This window comes from Dysidea avara, chromosome 6, assembly GCF_963678975.1.
Source record: "Dysidea avara chromosome 6, odDysAvar1.4, whole genome shotgun sequence".
Taxonomy (NCBI): domain Eukaryota; kingdom Metazoa; phylum Porifera; class Demospongiae; order Dictyoceratida; family Dysideidae; genus Dysidea; species Dysidea avara.
Genome location: NC_089277.1, coordinates 13,821,330 through 13,841,184, shown reverse-complemented (window position 1 = coordinate 13,841,184; position 19,855 = coordinate 13,821,330). Strand labels below are relative to the sequence as shown.

At 38.1% G+C, this 19,855-nt stretch overlaps 1 protein-coding gene and 1 long non-coding RNA gene across 4 annotated transcripts; one reads left to right on the top strand and one right to left on the bottom strand.

The window, feature by feature from the left end:
* The first annotated feature begins 3,689 nt into the window (after positions 1–3,689).
* On the top strand, positions 3,690–19,767 carry LOC136259164 (SH3 domain-containing kinase-binding protein 1-like). Of its 3 annotated transcripts, XM_066052607.1 has the most exons (20): positions 3,690–3,819; positions 3,962–4,044; positions 5,371–5,416; positions 6,595–6,774; positions 7,266–7,313; positions 7,501–7,746; positions 8,043–8,167; positions 9,841–9,925; positions 10,253–10,400; positions 10,598–10,736; positions 11,559–11,610; positions 11,702–11,749; positions 11,850–11,906; positions 15,435–15,476; positions 16,359–16,385; positions 16,477–16,583; positions 16,879–16,920; positions 17,024–17,080; positions 17,237–17,301; positions 19,371–19,767. In XM_066052607.1, exons 3-20 carry the CDS (start codon positions 5,410–5,412, stop codon positions 19,621–19,623), a joined length of 1,728 nt encoding a protein of 575 aa, XP_065908679.1. In that variant the 5' UTR covers positions 3,690–3,819; positions 3,962–4,044; positions 5,371–5,409; the 3' UTR covers positions 19,624–19,767. The 3 variants fall into 3 exon arrangements, with proteins under 3 accessions (XP_065908679.1, XP_065908681.1, XP_065908680.1); XM_066052609.1 differs by lacking the exon at positions 10,253–10,400 and having other exon boundaries at positions 10,651–10,736; XM_066052608.1 differs by lacking the exon at positions 16,359–16,385.
* LOC136259166 (uncharacterized) lies at positions 18,225–18,878 on the bottom strand. The gene is made up of 2 exons (XR_010703230.1): positions 18,640–18,878; positions 18,225–18,515 (listed from the first exon to the last, which is right to left on the bottom strand). It is a non-coding gene; the product is annotated as an uncharacterized lncRNA (long non-coding RNA).
* Positions 19,768–19,855: the final 88 nt, after the last annotated feature.

Below are 19,855 nucleotides of genomic sequence, written 5' to 3'. Positions count from 1 at the left end.
ACAATCAAGTGCATTGGTCTGCTTAAAAGGCTTGATTCATCTACTTGTGTAGTTATTATGTATGGCAATGCTTACACAATTTCCATTGAAAATGCTCTCAGATTCAACCTTGTATATCATTCAAATTTCACTTTCAACATATTGTTATTCTAGCATGCAGCTATTGTTGTGCAATTGTGAGAGGATGCATCTTGTGCTTGGCTGTCTGAACCTACCCAAATCTTTCCCTTAGCAAATGCTGCAGAGAGCCATACCTATAATCTAAAGGCAGTATATAAAATACCTACAGGCAGAAAATTAATATGCATTTTATCTGGAAATATCTCCAAATTGCAGAATTTTAGCATCTATTTTTCAAAATTTTCCTGGGGAGGCCAGACCCCCCTAGTTCCAGCATGCTGGGAGGTGTGCTTCACACACCTCCACCCAAGCTCCACCAAAGAGTTTAATACTTTGAGTTAGCCCCCCCCTAGAAATCCTAGATCCGCCCCTGCAACTCTCATATAGATGGTATATATGTACACTACAAAAAGAACATGAAACAGTATATTGTTTAATGTTTCAACTGTATTAGAGTATCTTGATCTTATACTCTCAAAAGTACTCAGTTGCGATCCTTTTGAAAGAATAGTGAAAGCATCAGTTAGCATATGAGCATTGGTGAGTATGATTTGTGTGCTATGTCCTATGAGTTTATAGTTGTAGTTAAGGAAGAATCAGTATTACCTAAGGACTATAGACAGCTGTAAAATTGTGGGCAAACTTCATGTGGTTGGTGGAATTAGGGTTAAGCAGGCTTTCATACTGGGATGAACTTCATTTAAATTCACAGTAACAGTGCAATGCAATATAGCTTTCTGGTTTGTGGGCTGGATATATACTCATTTTATGTGCATATCACATATACTCTTCCCTCTTTACCAGGTTTAGAATGCATTTAGTTGGAATCAGTAGTCAGCCCCCCTTAAGACTTGTGAATATTAGGTAGCTACATACAATGCCGGGTATTGCTGAAGCAGTAGATGATATGGATGATTTGGATGGGCCAAGAACCAAAAATTTCAGTCAAGCAGAACAAAAAAAATTCCTTTTCTTAGATATCATCATTTCTGAGGTTTATAATGAGTCCATTGTTTGACATTTTGTGCCATCTGGCATGAAAGAGCTTCACCTTACATGTAAATGCGCATTAATGTCATTGCAGTAATAACTGTGTATTACTTTTGTATGTGCGTGTGTTGCATAGAATGCATAAATAGTTTTGTATAGCCGACTCCAACAAGAAGTAACAGCATGCATTGCTGTTAGTTTGCTGATAGTCAAGGCATGAATGTGAGCATGAGTGTAAACCGATGCAAAAAACCATTATAATATATGTACGTCTATAGTTAAATTATAAGAACAACGAAACTTACTGTAACTGAAAATTTTGACAAAGAGAAAAATTTGATGAATTTGACAAATCAGTTACTAAAATTTGTCATCATCAAATTAAAGTCCATAAGCCTAAATTATATGTCATGTCTATACCATTAATTTATGGACTGTCTCGTAAACTAACAGATTTGGCACAACTGTTTTTTTCCATCCAAATTTCCTGTCATGCGATGTTTTCTTTTATGTCCTGGAACCGCTTTATTTTCATGGTGGAACTTATAGTTTACAAAATTACACAACAAAAACAATAACAACAGGTTGGTTTATGCATACCCTATAGGTACTTGGGGCATAGATTTACAACAGTATTGCCTCTTTGCATAAATGGCTACTATCATATGTGACTATCTATATTTGAGAGGATAGCTATAGCTACAATCTGAAATGTCATCGTAGTAAGTTGTCAAGGCATCTGCTTATTTGCTATATGGTTCGACCAGTAATGGACTATGCATGTGTTGTCTGGGACCCACACTATCAGACTCAAAAATCAATTTTAGAATTTTAGAAAAGGTTCAGAGGGTGCAGCTGGATGGGTCCTATCTGACTATAGCCACTATAGTATAGTATGGACAAGTTGAGCTGGATCCTAAAAAACAGCTAAAAATTAAAAGTGGATTTTTTTTCTCAAGAGAGTTAGCCAACCAGATGATTAGTGGTAACAACAAAGGTGTCAACAACAAGCACGTATGGTTTGGCTTCATTACAAGTCCTGGAAAGGGCTGTAATAGACACTGCACTTTTATGACTTCCATCATAGGAAATGTATGGTGATTAACCATGAATATTGTGTCAGACATTTGAACGAAAAGATTTTGAAACATTTTTCTGCAGGTCAAGCAATTATATTACAAATAAGCCAAATTTCAAGATCACATATAATTACATTCCTGAGTTATTAAATGTTTTTGAGGATCCAGCTCAATGCGTACATAGTGTTAGTGCTATGCTGGAACAGCTCAACTGGTTACCCTTAGCAAAACGAAGGAAGCAACACTCAGAGGCTTAATTTACATGTATGGAGAAATTGGCTTATCCTTACCAGAATACGTTCATTTCATCACCACCAGAGTGACCATGCATGCAGACACACTAGACATCACTATCCATTTTACTTGATGATAGATGATGATTTCTATAGTGTGTCTGGTGGAAATGAATGTATTCTGGTAAGGATAAGCCAATTAACAAAATCATATAAGATATTTATTATTTGGGAGGACAGCATGCAAAACTGATTAGCTACGCCCAAACAAGTACTGTACAATCAAATCTGAAAATTTAGCTGAAGTGGTCAGTTCAATCAATTTTCCACGGTGTAGTGAATTCTATTCCCTGGTGGTTCTTGGAAAGTAACTTATCATGTGGGGGAGGGTGTGTGTGTGTGTGTGTTTGTTGGTGGCACAACACTCTGCCACTGCAATTAATTAAACTGAACATTTTAGCTAAATTTTTTGTACAGTAATTAGCTATAACTTATGGTTTGGGATAGCTAATTAGCGGCTAATCTGCTTTGCATGTTGCCGAAATAATAAATAATATTTATCATGATGGTCTTTTAGGCCATTCCAAATACATTCTCTGTTTCCCGTCCACCGCCCGAATTTGATTACTGTCAGTTCTGAATACTCCATTTATTCCGCATTCTTCCATTATTATCCGGTTATTCTTGCATTCTTTACAGGCTCAGTAAAAGCTATCTTGTGAGAGCGTCAGCTCACGCGACAAACAGTGCTATCAAGTCGGCACAAATTCAGGTTAGTGTTATTTTTGCAACATAAAAAGAGATGCAAAGCTTAAGCATGCTTTTTTATGGTTGTGCCAGGCAAATAATGGCTTGAAAATCTGTCAATCTTATAATGAAATAATGGAAATAGACCGCCCACCCGCCCGCATGCAAATATGCCTGAGTCCAGGACGGGAATAAACAGAGAATTTATTTGGAGTGGCCTTAATCTCTCTACGAATACAAACACAATATAGCTAACTTACCTGTCCGTCCTGTCACTTGAAAACAAATATCAGTATGCACATATTTAGCCTAGTTTCAGCTTCTCTTCGATGACTCAATTCTAGATTCACTGAGCCCCGCCCTGATTCTTGCGTGGCCACTTCAGTTCTCAGCAACACCACGTTTTGATGTGATTTTTATTACTGTTTTCTCTGTGTTTGGGTAGGGAATTTGCCGCTTTCCTTTTTCGTGTTTGGGAGGAACTTTAATGCAACATAGTGCCTATTATCTATGAATGTACCCTCTAATTAAATTATTGCAAGCGCTTTAAGTTTTAAGCGCTGGCGTGTTGTTTGGTAGAGCGAGTGGGAGAAGTAATCACATGATCTATTTGCACATGGCTGACTGTTCATCTCACTGAACTGTTTCAGGTTAGCACTACTATCGATGATTTAGTTTCTAGTATATTATACCATGTTATAAATCGCTGTATTTATCACATATGAGATTAGCGATTACTGTTATGTTTTGCGCGGACATTTTAATATTACACACCCATTTCTCTTTTTATAGTGCGCTCCGTCAGCCGTCAGGATCCGTGGACCACTTGTGTACGGTAGAAGACACGCTATACTGCTCTTACTTTAACTGACAGTGTAAGTAGTCCATGCTGCATCGAAATGTAGTCGTACATGTTGCCGCATATAATGTGGAAATAATGGCGCCTTCATGCCCGTAATGATTTAATACCTAAGATTGGTTGTCGTCCAGCACGCCTAGGTACTCTGCTAAGTATTGCAATACTGTGGTTGTGCATGGGGATGTTTCAGTTACTTTCTGGAAATTTGTATTTAGTTGTTGTGGCCATATTTGTCTTCTCAATCAGACATGATAATTAAAGCCTTTCGATGATTGTTGCATGAGGTGTACAAGAAATTCATGTAATAGTTATGGCAAGGAAACATGAGTTGTAATTTTGAGGTACAAGGAGTGCGGATGCACATTTAGAGTAAGATTAATCCCCCCCAGGGGGGTGACACACAGGCACTCACTGTAGGTAGATCTGCAACCGCGGTCAAAGTCTTAACCCACTGAAATTTCCCTTTGACCTGTGACTAAGAGCCTTTTCCCCCCTTTGACTGGTGACCTAGCGACGATATTTCAGTACTTTCGATTGTGGGTTGTAAATTTTCACCCTTGACTGTTGACTTGGCACGAATTTGGTGGCCTTGACCTTTGACTTAGACTTTGGCTGCGGTTGCAGGTCTACCTACAGTGATTACCTGTGTGTCACCCCCTTGTTTGTTCCCTTAAATTTTGTTTCAGAGCAGTTGCTGACTATCCAAAAGTGGTCACCACATGTATGCAACTAGCAGTTGGAAGAAACACCCTTGAACATTTTTGTATATCCTCATTCACATTTAGTGATACTCTTCCAATTGTCGCTGTATCTTGCATACTTAGAAGTTGTTGAAGTGTTTGTATTCCTCAACTACCTCTTTGTATGTGTGATGTAACATGGTGTTTTTAACTTAAAGTTTTAAGAGCCGCCAGACAGAATCATACTCACCAATGCTCATTTGCTAACTGATGCTTTCCACTATTCTTTCAGTACAACTCAAGGATCACAAGTATTTTTGAGAGTATAAGATAAGATACACAAATACATTTTTATTTGTGCATCATGATTAGCAGTACTCACTACTCAGGAATAGAATTGAAGCATGATCTAAACTTGTCCTATGGCTAGAAAATTTTAGATGCGTGTCCTTATTTAAGCTGATTCATTAGGCAGGTCATTTCGTTAAGATGGCCTAAGCAGTGTAAAACGTGTATCGTTACAAATAGTTGAACATTTAATGGTTGTCATTTTGTACACTATGTATGTAGTTAATTGAAATAGTTTAACAATAGCTGTCAAGTGATTTCTGTTAGTGATATTGTTGTAGTCACTTTAGTACATGTGTGTGTACATTGTACAGGCCTTGATTATTCCACTTGGTTTCATTGCAATCTAATTCATGGCTGGTAAGTTTTGCCTGTTTGTATAGTCCAGTAAATTTTGTCAAGTGAGACCCTGTTATTAGGGTCACTTATGGGAAAATAACTTGGCCGTTGTAGTAAAGCAGAGGATGATGGTTGATCACATGTTACGATGTATTGGGCTTACAACCAAACACTGCTTCTTGTTATTCTGAAATACTACTGTCTTACTCACAAGAAGTTTGCATAATGTAGTTAGCGTCTTAGCTATGAAAGCCATATAAAATTTTAGGTGGCTGAAAAAGGGACTGTGATACAGCAATATGTAATTCATGTTGATTCTGAGGTGTTGGGGTTTGAATGGGTTGAACATTTCTTTGCAGTCACGAGATATTTGATGACATGTGACCATCATCTCTTGTAATAAGGTTCGGTAGGTTTCACTGTACCAGCTTAGTAGCCTACCAACCTATGGAATTTTAACATAAACATGAATAACTTCTTGCATCATCATCATATATGGCAGACAATCTACCTGTAGTGGTTTCTATAGTGAAAGTATTCTGGGATGACAGTGCCACTTTGTTTTCCACATCTAGTACAGATTACTTGTTTATTTACACCTCTTCTTTCTTTGTTGTTACTTCTTGTAAATACTGTACACTTTGATTGTTGCTCTTTCATATGTACACTCCAATAAAATGACACATATGCATGTGTATATGCTCGCTGTGCATACTTACACATTCACAGAACCCTACTATACACACACCACATCAACCATACTCATATTTTACACCCAATCACATGTTTACGTTACCCTTTAATTTCTTTCATTGCCATTCCATAAATACTTTGACCATAGACAATCAGGCTGATGAGCTGTATGCCTATTTCCTGTAGTCTCTTGTGTGATTCTTTTAGAGTATATCATACCCTTGATGGTACATACTGTAGACAACAATTTTCTAGGATTTTTACTAATATAATAGAGGAGTTGACGAGTGAATATTCTGAATAGGTCCGGACCTTTTGTCATGAAATGCCATTAATTGTATCATATTGTCTACTGTACAGAAAACACAGTGTTAATGTACACTCTTGTGTATGCCACACAATTGTTCACATGTGCTTGCAAGTAAGCATGCACGTACATGTATGCACATCACACATACACTTAGCCATGTAAAGTATACGTCACATGATGCCATTACTATTTATAGAAACAGTAGAAGTACTATACGATTACGATGCTGAACAACCAGATGAGTTGACACTTCGTGTTGGCAACATCATTAAGAGCTGTAGGGCTGTTGAAGATGGATGGATGGAAGGTGAGATAAATGGAAAAAGAGGCATCTTCCCTGATAACTTTGTGAAGAAAGCGGAAGTGGCTCCACCAGGTATGAAATTGTACCATGTTAGTTTTTGTAGTTTTTTGTTTTTGTAAAGCCCAAGAACTGGTGCTCCCATATTCAGTTAGCAGTTACTAGTACAGTCTAGTGTAATCATTATACTCTTTGTAGATACTGGATACAAACTGGTACAGTATGTGTAGGTATGACCGAGCTACAGATGTTTGGTTAAAAATATAGGTATTGGCGAGCCGTATTGCTAGGGAGGAAACTGAGGCTTTGTTCAATTGCAAAGATAACTAGAAAGCTATAGGTGTTAATTTTCTTATTGTATCTACATAAATAAACAGGTGGGCATTAAAAAGAATATCATTACTGGAAAAGCTGTACATTTGCCAACGATACCATATGACATTTTAAAGATTTGTGCAAGCATGTAACTTGGACAAGTTGCCATACATTGGGGAGTTACATGACGACATATATGGCCAAACTATTCACTTTTGTTAAATGTATATAATATATGTATTATCTTGTAGTACCAGTATCTGAGCCAGCCAATGTGCCACTGAGAGGAAGAAGTGGTGGTGAGTTATTGTGTCATATGAGGAATACACTTGATGTGTACACCGTAGACTCAAAGCCATGCACACACGCACATGTGCGCACACACACGTATACACTTACATTGTTATAACACGTACATCATATCATGTACACCACTTGTTTACATGCTACACAGATATGTTAATTATTTAATGGTTTACTCTTTAGGCAGCAACAAGCTACGTAAAGCTAAGGCCCGGTTCAGTTATCATCCAGAAGCTGAAGATGAACTAGAGCTAGCAGATGGTGATGAAGTGATCATATTGGATGTAATAGAGGATGGCTGGTGGAAGGGTAGGGTTGGGACCAAGGAAGGAGTCTTCCCTAGCAACTTTGTTGAGGAAATCCCTGAAGTGAATGAGCCAACACCACCACCTGCTGTAGCTCCGACTGAACCACCACCACCAAGTACAGGTATGTGTGTGTGTCTTTGTAGTGTTTGTATTTTTGTTGTCCTCATGGTGGACCTGATAACATACCACATGTCTGGTGCTGTGGCTACTGACCCATGCGGTGGAAACCAGTAGTCCACATACATGCATGTGTCTAGGATGTGTGCCTACGTGATATGTGAGCATGGTTGTGCATACAGTTGTTCATACAAGAAAGCCATGTTGCTGATCAATCTTTATTCAACGTTGTGTAGTTGCATAGATTAAAGTTTCTCAGTGCTAGGAATTATATGTCTCATACATATGTTTAACATACAGGTCGTCCTGGAGTGAAACTACCAGCTTTAGGAGGATTTGATCCCGCCAACCTTCGAGCTAACCTTCGTAGAACTCCTCAGCAGCAGCCACCACAAGATACACCAAAGGATATCAAGAAGGATAAGGTATTTAGTACTGTTCAGAATCTGTAAATATGCATATGCACCTTAAAGAGATTATATAAGTACGCTAGGTCTATAAATGACATTTAAGTACATTGTCATAAGTATTGCGATCGTTAAACACACATTGGGGTAAAATGTACACTATGTTAATTCTTTTTCTGTGCATTCTGTGACCATCTCAGCATCTAGATTGCACAAGCATACTTTTAAAAGAATAACTAAATTTTAAAAATTGCAAATGCCATATAAATGAAAAGAAATCCACAGTTTTAATTGAGCCATTACTGAAGTGGTATACATCATCTTATTCTCCTGCCCATGAATAGTTTTGATATCTTTATTTCATTTCTGGACCTCAATAGTATGCGTGTGAAGTGTGTTTGTTGACAACATGGTGGACATAAGTTATAGTTATATCCCATTACGAGGGTGATATCATTGTTATTACACGAGTCCGAGGTGGAGCCGAGGACGAGTGTAATAACAATGATATCATCTGAGTATACTGGATATAACTATTTTATATCCCAGTGCGTGGGAGTGCGCAGAAGTTTACGGATAGTAAATTAAGTTCCGGTTTGAGTTCCTGTCACTGTGCTCAAGATTTCGTCTGAATTGTGTGGAGATTCTACTTCGTAGCTACAAGGGAGACCTTACATACTGCCTACAAACTGTAGCAAAGGGCGGCGTTATAAAGCAGCAGTTCCAGGTACGATTCACCTTCGTCAGAGGTTGGTATGGTGGTGTCGCGTAGTGTGCAAGAGAAAAATAAAGACCAACAAGTAGCTACCGTAGTCCGAGATAGAACGATGAAGCTAGAGGAAGTTAGTTCTTCACCATAGTGACCGTTGAGAGTGATTGCTGGAGTGAAAATCGTCACGGACTATTCTTGACATTTGTTAAACTATCATATTGGCAACTTGTAGTGTTATTGTGTAAAGGATTAACAGTTTTCTTGTAAGATTTAGCTAGTTTAAGTGCTGTATTGGTGTAATTTGTATCAATATTTCCTTATTTGGCTCTTTGTTCCATTGGTAAACAATGCCATTCGTGGTTATTATGATGTCACGAACGAGACTGAGTGGATCCGCAACAGGGTGATAAGTTAGTTATCACTGGGTAATAACTAATATATCGTACAGTAGCAGCGCCGCTCTGTCTAGCTGTATGGTAGTTATAACCCAGCGCAGCGCTTTGATACTCCCATGCACTGGGATTTAATAAAGTTTATCATATTGCTTCCTTCATACTTGTATGCACAGACGACTATAGGGCTAAACCTGTAGTCGGTTGATTTGCTTATTCATGGTGAGCATTTATTCCAAATACTGTATGTAGACCGATGTAAACAGATGTTGTGGATGCAAATTTAAATGCCTGTAGGTATAGCTGCTGTACATATGAATTTCTTTGGTCTTCAATCTCTCAATAATCCACACATCTTCCTACTGTCTAGCACTATAATTCCAAAGCTACGTACTCACTATAATAGACTGAAACTTTGGTAATTGATTCCTTGGACACTGTAGATAATTAATACTGAGACGAATTCGGAAATTGTGTGAGTGGATTTTTGCAGAGACGGTCATATATGGTATTGTACATGTAACATATCAGTGTGGTATACTTGCATGTAATAGATATTAGGTCACATGTGTATGTACTCCTCTTAGCCTCCATTGCCAACTTCATCTCCCAAGTTACCACACAAACCACCTGTAGTGCCCAGCAGTACCGCCAGTCATCCACCACCACCTGGTATGTATGTTTGTATTGATTATCTACACCCTGTAATGTACCCAGTGTGGTAGCTTCTTGTTTGTTGATCATGCTCTCACCCTTTATTGGTATACATATAAATACAGTGGAACCTGGATACTTTATACTGAGTGTCCAAGTTTTTTTTGTTTTCCAGAATACTCTATGTCTGAACTTATTCAGGTGCTGTGTAGACCCTACAGTTTCTACTGTATAATTGTAATTGCACTACTCACCTGTTTTCTGCCTTGATGGTCCTGTGTTGTGTCTTGCTTAACCTGTTTTTGTGCCTTTGTTTTGTTTCCCGGTCTGGTGATGTCATTTTAGTTCAAAGAGCTAGTGCAACAACTCCAGCAAAGAAAATGGCTCGAGTGATGTTTGACTATGAGGCCACACAAGAAGATGAGCTATCCATCAAAGTGGATGACACGGTTGAAGTTATCATCGATGAGAAAGATCCAGCTGAGCCAGGATGGTAGGCTTATTTGTGGACTTGGCAGTATAAGTTGGTACAATTAGATCCAAATGTGCCTTCAAACTGATCTGAAATATTCTGTAACAATGTTCTTCAAGGATTCCTTTTGCTAATATTCCTATGGTTGTTCAAACAGACAGACATGTTTGTGTATGAAGTATTCATTTTACTCATGTTGTTGTGTACATACACTACAGGGTGAAAGTTAAATTAGGAAACAAGGTTGGGATGGTTCCTGATAATTTCATAGAGATAAAGAAAGAGACAGCAAAAGTTCCAACACCACCACTACCATCCCGTGAAGAAACAAACCCTCCTACTGCCAAAGAGAATGAGGTGCGCATGTGTGTGCATGCATGTATGTGCTTGTGTTCACATAACAGGTGGGACTTTGGGTGCTCGTACCTTTAGTGGGTCATGGTTTTACTGTCTCCTGTAAGGTACTATTTCTGAGAATTTGTAGTTACTTCAGTACTGCCCCATTGTTCTACTGGGTACTGTAGTTTATACTGTAGTTTATACTGCAGTCGTAGACTTGTGTTCCTTTGCTTTCTTGTGTGTAGTACACATGCACCTTCTCATTCACTGGGTAGATGTGATCATATTATGTTTTTCTGAAAATAGAAATAATTCGCAACATACATGTAGTAGGCAAAGTTTCTACCCTATTAAGAGACCCGAGAACGATGTTGTTGAGGCTACCCACAAACTTAAATTACTGAGGTTACATGTTGAGGGGGGTAGCCAAGCCTGCAGCTGTAAATATTGTAGTAACGAACCTCAGTTGTGTACATACTGTATTGTACATACTGTATATGTATGTACAGTGAAGCCTCATCAATTAGGTCATCTTTGGCACTGAAAAATGACCCCAACAATGAGACTATGAACTTACAGTGTTCCCTCGATTATCTGAACCTCATTATCTGAACCAAACTGTAGAAATGACTGCTCTATTGTCTAAGACGTATGTTCTATTAGAGTATTTGAATAGGGCTCTGTATATTAAATGAATGGGCTTTGATTATCCAAACTTTTTGATTGTCTGAATGTGTCTTATTTTCTTGGTCCCAAGGGGGAGGGAGCACTGTATTACTAGGTTTCACTGTATGCTTAATTTATATAGCTTGTATTATGACAATTGTTATGATATTGTAGGCACCACCAAGAAGACCAGGTGCTGTACCTCTACCAGGAGTGACAGGCGGCAGTAAGTGACATAAACATGTGGTCACTGACTGTTTTAATAAAACTGGCTATAGCATTTATATTAGTTGTATTTAGCTGTGTTTCAATTACAGGACCACCTCCACCGGCCGTTGCTAAGAAGACAGCACCCAAACCACCTGGTGAGTGTATGTGTTGAAATTGTGATCAGCACTGTGATATGTGTAATTCCATTGCTTGTCCTCCATTCAGTCGTTTAGTAAATGTGTGATTACTGTGCAGGTAAACCTTCAAGACCACATGATAATACTTCAGAAGATCACTCAGAGAACAAGCCAGGTTAGTTTGCACACAGTAATTTTAGGCACATAGCACAGCCGCCTGGTTTAACCCTTAAACCCACATAATCCAGAAAACTGGATTTAAACTTAATAAATACACATGCTAGAGTTGCAACGATATATCGATGTATGGATACGAATCAATGCATAATGAAAGTGATACAGGATCGATTCAAATTTAAGTGAATCGATATATTGATTAGTTGATATTTGTGCATGCGCACTTGAACCAATTAATGTATTTGCTGAGTTGTTGAAAATGGCATCTGGCAGTGATACACGTAACAGAATAGTCCAAAACCCTATGGGGAAAAGCCACATGTGGAAGCATTTTGGGTTTTTCACTAATGAAGAAGGGATTCTGTTAAGAGAGAAAGCTGTTTGTCAACTTTGTTTGTCAGAAGTTTTATATTCTAAGAATACAACTAACCTTCGTACTCATTTGGAGCGGCACCATCGAAATGAATATTCACTATTGTTAAAGGAGGAGGGAGACAAAGACAAGCCCTACAGCTTTTGCTTCTCTCTTAATTTTGACAGAGATTTTGGTGATCTATGAAAATGGGCCACTAGTCTTCCAACTCGAGCAAGTGCTATGTGAATTTTTGGCACATCAAATGCTTTCTTCACCCCAAGTTGCAGCGTGTGGCCAATACAAGGGAAGTTAAACAAATCCAGATCACCGATTGCATTTTGGCATTGTCGGTAACTACTAACTACAGCCACTACTTTTTCATTGTTGATGTTCCAGTCACTCAACGTCTGTTGAATTGCGGTGCTAATATTAGTAGCTGCGTGCTCTCCTGGTAGTTCCTTTGTTGATCAACAGTAACTCGCAAGTTCCCACGAAGAGGTGACACAGTGAACAGTGAAGCTAATATAGCTTTTTGTGCTATGCTGAGTTGTCCAGATATCTGTAGTCACACTACAGTACTACACAGAAGGTAAACAATTTCTCAGTTTTCTCTCTTACAGGTATACATAGCTGGAATCACCGTATTTGTAAAGTAAGGTCGAGACGGAATTTTAAAACGTGGCTCAGCTGTGTACATCAATTGTTTGAATCCAGCGTTCTCCACCACGGACAATGGCTGCATATCAGACGCAATGAAGTTACCAACTGCTTCAACCAAACTTTGCCATCGTTCACTATCTTTTGGTAGCGGCTGACTTCGTTCTAAAACCTTTAGTAGCATTGACTGCGCTTGTAAAAGTTTACCTGAACACCAGTTGATAAATGACTGCATCACAAGATGGGGTAGCACATATGAAATGTTAAAGAGGTTCTTAGAGCAACAAGAAGCTATTTGTGCTATGCTGTTGGAAGATGGAGATAATAGATCACTCATGCCTTCTACAGATGAAATTGCTACCATGGAGGAGTTGATTAAAATTTGGAACATTTTTACCAGGCAACTGAAATTTTAGTGGAGAATTATACCCAACCATTGGTGTGGTATTCCCAATACTAAACCGTCTTTTAACAGTGTTACTAGTTACAGACAGCAGTGATAAAGATGTTACAAAGAAAATTAAAGAAAAAATAAAGCAAGATTTGGTAACCAGATACCAAGGTGATGAAATTGAAAATATACTTCATGTATCCATGTACTTGGATCCCAGATTCAAACAGCTCCGATGCTTACAGAACGATAAAAATGGGCGGTGCGAAGTGCAGTCAAGGTTGAGCTAACATCTACAACATTACAAGAAAGGGAAGATAACCTAGAGACAAAACAAACAGCATGAATCTACCACACACTCTTGTGCTGAACAATCAGAGGAACCGCAACCTAAGCGTACTAGTTAGAGAAGTTTTTTGATGGTGCTTTTAGACCAAGGGCAGGAGAAAATGTTGTTGCTTCAGAGGTTGCTGAAACAGAACTAAAAAAGTACAAACTTGAACCAGTTGGTTTAGAAAACAAGCAACCTTTATTATGATGGAAGGAACACGAATCATTATACTAATATCTCACCTTACTTGCCAAAATGTTTTTATGCATCACAGCCACTAGCGTACCTAGTGAGCAACTTTTCAGTGCTGCTGGAAACGTGGTTTCTGAGAAAAGATCTCGTTTAACATCCGACAATATTGACAAACTCATTTTCCTATATAAAAACAAAACTGTTTAAACTATCTACCATGTAGTAGTAGTAGTAGCAGCAGCAGCAGCAGCAGCAGCAGTAGTGTGATCACGTTGTCTTTTACATGCTTTTATTATCAACAACAATTATCCTAAATGGTGAAGATCATACATATACTTCTTTAATTGATTCTGCTGGAAAATAAGCTGCTTAGAACATATTCATTCGATGTTTGCTAAGTTACTATATGAAAACAATAGTAATAAGTAAGCATGTACATAATACAAATATTACAATAATGAGTGCACAGCAGCTAGTCTACTATATAGGTTACTAGTTGACCTTTGCAGTAGACTTTATCAAACTAAACATGTGTATCGTGTGATATATTGCTGTATCGTGATATATATCGATACGTTCATCTGCCATATCGTTGCACCTCTAACGCATGCCTTGCACAAAGCGCTGTAACTTTTGAAGCATCCATCATATGGCTTTGTAATTTATGTCATTCTACTTGTGATGTAACAAGGATTAAAATGATAATTAGGGTTTTACCCTAATGCTAAATGGTGAGGCCAAAACTAGCCGTGAAAATAACTTTTCAGTAAAGAAACACGCCAACCCTTTACATACCTTTATAAAATGGTTGATAACTTGATGGTAGTTGCTCCTATCACCTTGCAACAACTCCCATTTGATTCGTCGTGAAATTCTCCATCAGGCCATATGTGACTCACGTGAGTAAACCCACAATCAAAATTAAACACATGGCAAGATTTCTGAAACACGGAAACGCTGTTTGTCGCTGGTCATCACTTCATAACAAGTAAGTCACTGTAGTTACAGTGTTCATTTAACCTTAGCCCAGTGAACACACTTTTAATTTATGTGTGTTTGTAGGCTATAAAAATTAAGTTACCCACCTAGCATCGTCGTGCATGCCCAATTGCCCATATTGTGTAAGCATGCATTTCCAAAAAAGTCTCTGTGGGTTTAAGGGTTAAAGTGATTTACATGTCAACACTGTTAATGTTTAGACAAAGGATAGGACCCTTTTTCTGAGCCACCTAACTTAACTCTTATCAATAGTGATTGTTCGATTGAAGCATTTAATGTACAGAAGATATGCTGTGTGTGTGTGTGAGCTGGAAATTTTTAAGACCTAATTTTAAAATTACTGTGTCTGTTGACATTGTTACTAAAATATTACAACCCTGTATATATACATATGTGTATTATGATTATGATTAAAGTACTTGGTAAAGGCAGAGCCTGTATACCAGAAGGCCTTATAAAGGCGTAAGATGTTTATATTAGCTTCACTAAGTATGTTTGAAAAGTAAGAGATCCATAATGGATTTTGAATACATTTACAATCTGAAGATTTCCAGCATATCAATTACATATTTTAAGAACTATGGGTTTTGTGTTCCCATAGTTATTGCCTCAAGACCACCACCTCCTGTCACATCTAGACCTGGTACTTGTTATTTTGTGTTGTTGTGTGTGATATACATACTTTGTGATATTAGCTGACTGTTCTATTAGAGTAGTCTGCCAATAAACATTATACTGTTGTGTTTATTATGTGTGTCCCTGATGCTTCTGAGATTTAGTTTGACCACTTCATTATGTCAAATCTGTAGGTCCCAAATGATAACTAAGGTACAACCTGATAATCTACTGTTGAAACCATGTCTAATATGTCATGTAATTCAATAGCGCAGGTCGCCAATTATCAGCATCAAGCAATTGTAATTGTTTATTGCATGAACTTCAGGTTTGAAGTACTTACTAAATAAAGCTATCCTTAGTCTCTTTGCACACAAAATTCTTTAATCTTATGTCAGTGACGTAGTGTTAGAAGTGAAATCACAAAGCTTATCGTGCACCAGTTATCAACATCAGGTACCTATTATCGACATCCTGTACTTCAGTGATTGACCTATTATCGGTAGACTGTGTGAATTCGTGGGTAATTGCTTTGTTGGTTGTTTGTGAAATATTTGTGGGTTATACAGTCTGGAAAGCTGAAGTTTTACAAAGATGAAGCCAGCTGCTCGAGATATTCAGGTTAGACACAAAAGCGTACCGGTTTCCAATACTTCATGGGTAACCATCAAAGCTTGTGTAGAGCGCTTTAAGAACTACTGTATAATGAAAACAATCGTAAGAAATATTTTTGAGGGTATAACAGCCCATACTGTTACTGGGTAGCTTCTATGTTCTCCGTAGTCTGGCACCTGGCGATAATTGGTGACTTACACTAGTTGGCCCAACTAATGAGGTTTCACTGTATACCATACAAGTATGATATGCTCATAGTTCCAATGACACACTCTTCATGAACGTTTTCTTTCAGAAAAACCAAAACCAGTAGAAGAGAAAGGTGGCAAGACCTTTTTGTTTCGTTTTGTGTCCATTAAACATGTTACATTGGGTGTGTCCATGTACATTATTGGTTAATGGTTCTCCTGTAGAAAAGCCAATTGATTTTGATATGATACCTAAGACAGAACGACTGGACAATCAAGCTGCTGTCACTCGTCCTAAAATGACTCACAATCCTCCATCAAGGACTCATATAGTAAGTGTGAAATCACCCGTTTTCTTAGCTGTAAACTACAATGGATAAATGTCTTTGTAGCAATCAGAATCAGCTGGTCTGTATTTCTCTGTGAAATAGTAACAAGTATAATACCACTGTCACAAGAATGTAACTCTTACCCATACATACTTCTGTACATAGTGTTATGCCTTATCTAGAGTAGACGGGGGGTTGCCCACACCCAAGGCCGGGGGAGTTTATGGGGGGGGGGGACCTGAATGAAGCATGAAACTCTGCAATACTGTATACTGTATATAATATATGCTTTTTTTAGCACAAGACAACTAGTGACCAAGAAGAATCACAACCAAAACAGGTACAAATGTGTGAACTAGTGTACTAGAGTGAACACTGTGTTAACCATAATTGATCATAGTAGCTACTGCCATTGTGACTGTGTGTGTTGACTTATCCACTAGGATGAAGCTGAAATACCACCATGGAAAAGAGAGCTACAGCAGAAGAAAACTAGAGAGGTGTGTGGCTGTTTTTTGCAATTGTTTAGTTTTAGGATTAAGAATAGTAGCCAAAGTACAGAATACTGTACCTTTAAAGCTGTACTAGGGTACTTGTTGTTCTTATCTTGATATTCCTTAACTCTTATGTTTACCTCTTTGTTTACTTGTTTTTAGCCTAAAGTGCCTCCATCAATTCCGTCAACAAAACCAACACAGCCGACTGAACATCCACCAACTTCGTAAGTGATAATTATACATGTTACTGTGTGTGGAACAACTTTGATTGGTCTGGTTACTTTAGTATACAGTATGTAACTGTACAATCACCAAAATTCTATTTTAACCAGGGACTTGTTCAGTTCCTATAATTGATTTGGGAAATCGTGTATGCATGTATCTGTTTGCCACCAATCACATGAGCAAAATGTTTTAGGTTAAAAGTAGTCAGTGTGTGTGTGTGCGTGCGTGCGTGCGTGCGTGCGTGCGTGCGTGCGTGCGTGCGTGCGTGAGTATACAGGCAGGTAAGCTTGTCAAGCCAGTTTTAAATATACATGAGTGAAACCGAAAATCTATGTAATGGTTGATCAGGAATGGGTTGTCCCTTTGGGTTAACTGGGGGCACATCCCTCTTGTATGTGTACATAAATAAATAACCAAGAATTATTTGTAGAAAAATATGATAGACAAACTACAAACGTTAAGGGTGCTCGCGGCTATTTGAAGCCATACAACATGCATTTTTTGTATTGTTGCTAATACTCACATAATGTATAAAATGAATCCATATGCTACTTGCGTTGGAAGTGCTTCTCTTTCTCTTCAACACAAACCAAACAGAATTCTTCTAGCCTATACCATTTTATAACTATGCGTAGTTCTTTATGAAGCGCTTAAATCGAAACTAGTCCTCCATTTTTCGCAGTAGCACACTGGAAACCACGTTGAACAAACTTCAGCTTATAACTCACAACTCTATGTTTAGTATTAGTACACAGCGTACATAGAACTTAAGTTAGTACTAAAAGTGTGCTACACCATTCAAAACCTCATGTTCTCGGTGCCGTAACTCATGAAGCCATAACGCTACGGACAAAATCTAAACATAGACCTCTGGAGAATTTATCAGCAAATCTCCCTACAAACTTTGAAGCCTTCACGGGTATCACTCAAAAACTAGTTTTATTTTTAGTAAACATGTGTAAAGATTGCGTGCGCCCAACATTATTGATACAATAACCACACAAATTCCTATTGACCGCAATCACCAACTTTTCAAAATAACATGTCATAAACGCTGTTCTAAACACAAAAAGCTCTGTTTTCTCTTCTTCACACACAGGAACAGCTTCTTGCTTCGCCTGGAGTCTCCAAGTCGCTCTTGGATAGGTTACGCTAGGCACGCCATCATCATCAGCTTGTAACGCCTTGTGATTCCAGCTGGTAACATTGTCCCCTACATAAGCAGCTTACAATTACAATACTAACTACCAGCATACCCTATCACTCGAGAAAACAAGGCACGAACTTGCCTACAAGCGAAAAGTGCGTTCACACTTGTTGCCTTAAATAACACTTACTTTTAAATTAATTCATAACTGTTGATCCATCAGACAATCATTTGCTAACACTTCAGTGACGATTCTAAAGCGAAATAACATGCTATTCTTCGAGCTATTCTTCCTCGTGTTCTCTGGTGCAAAACATGTCCACTTAACACGGATACTACAAGTATGCGTAGTAATGCCAATTATGATGTAATAGCCGCATGTGGTTTCTGGGCTGGCACTTAAACGGCTTCAAATATCAGCGAGCACCCTTAAGAAAATACTTCTGTACACTCTTTGTGGTTTCTTGAATTTGGTTGTTGCACATCCTTAGCAACGAAATCATGTGATACTCACTGAATTGCAAAATAATTGACGAAGTACAAGTACATGTATGTGTTAGTGAAATGTTGTATACATGCATTGTTCAAAAGTAAAGTACTTGTCTGGGCTGGTCAACAGGTACGTTAATTACATGTTGATTATTTGAATGCTTAGAAAAAGTTAGTTGAACTCCTGGTTTTTAGAAGTAGTACAACATTGGTCAGTTTATTTTCACGGATTGTTAAAATTCTTTTCCACCGATTATTTTTCATGCATCCTTAGAACATGAGATATTCAAGTTGTATCCCAAACACCAAAGTGATTGCATGCTCTATTAGAATGGTTGCTTGTATTGTATGTGCTATTTGTACACTTGTAAACATTTCAGTAGTATAGTACAGTTAAACTAGTTTGTTTACTGTGGTAATGTCATTTTGTAGTAATAGACCAGAATTACCTACAAGCACAACACCGGCTGTTTCTGCTGCTCCAGTCATAAAAGGTGCATCAGAGGAATCGGTCAAACAACTAAAGGATGAATTGGCATCTCTCAAAAAGATTGTCGAAGAACTGAGAACGGAATACAAAAAAGATATTGAGATATTAACACAAGATTTAGACGAGGAGCGTAAAAAGGTGGCAGGCTTGCAGGTGGAAATTGATCGGTTGAAAAAGTCGAAGGGATTTCGATAATGACTTGTCTGTTAGCATTTTATTACGACTTGATAACACAGAAGATTTGTATGTGTGCTTGTAACAATTACATTCTTGCACATTTTGTGGTTTACATTTTTTATTGTCAAGACACTAGTTAACAATAGTTATTTATATATATGAGTCACTGCTTACACATCTGTGCAGCCGTAATATTATAGACTTTGCAGTCGTCATAGTGGGTAAGTATTTCTTTGCCTCTCGATGGACA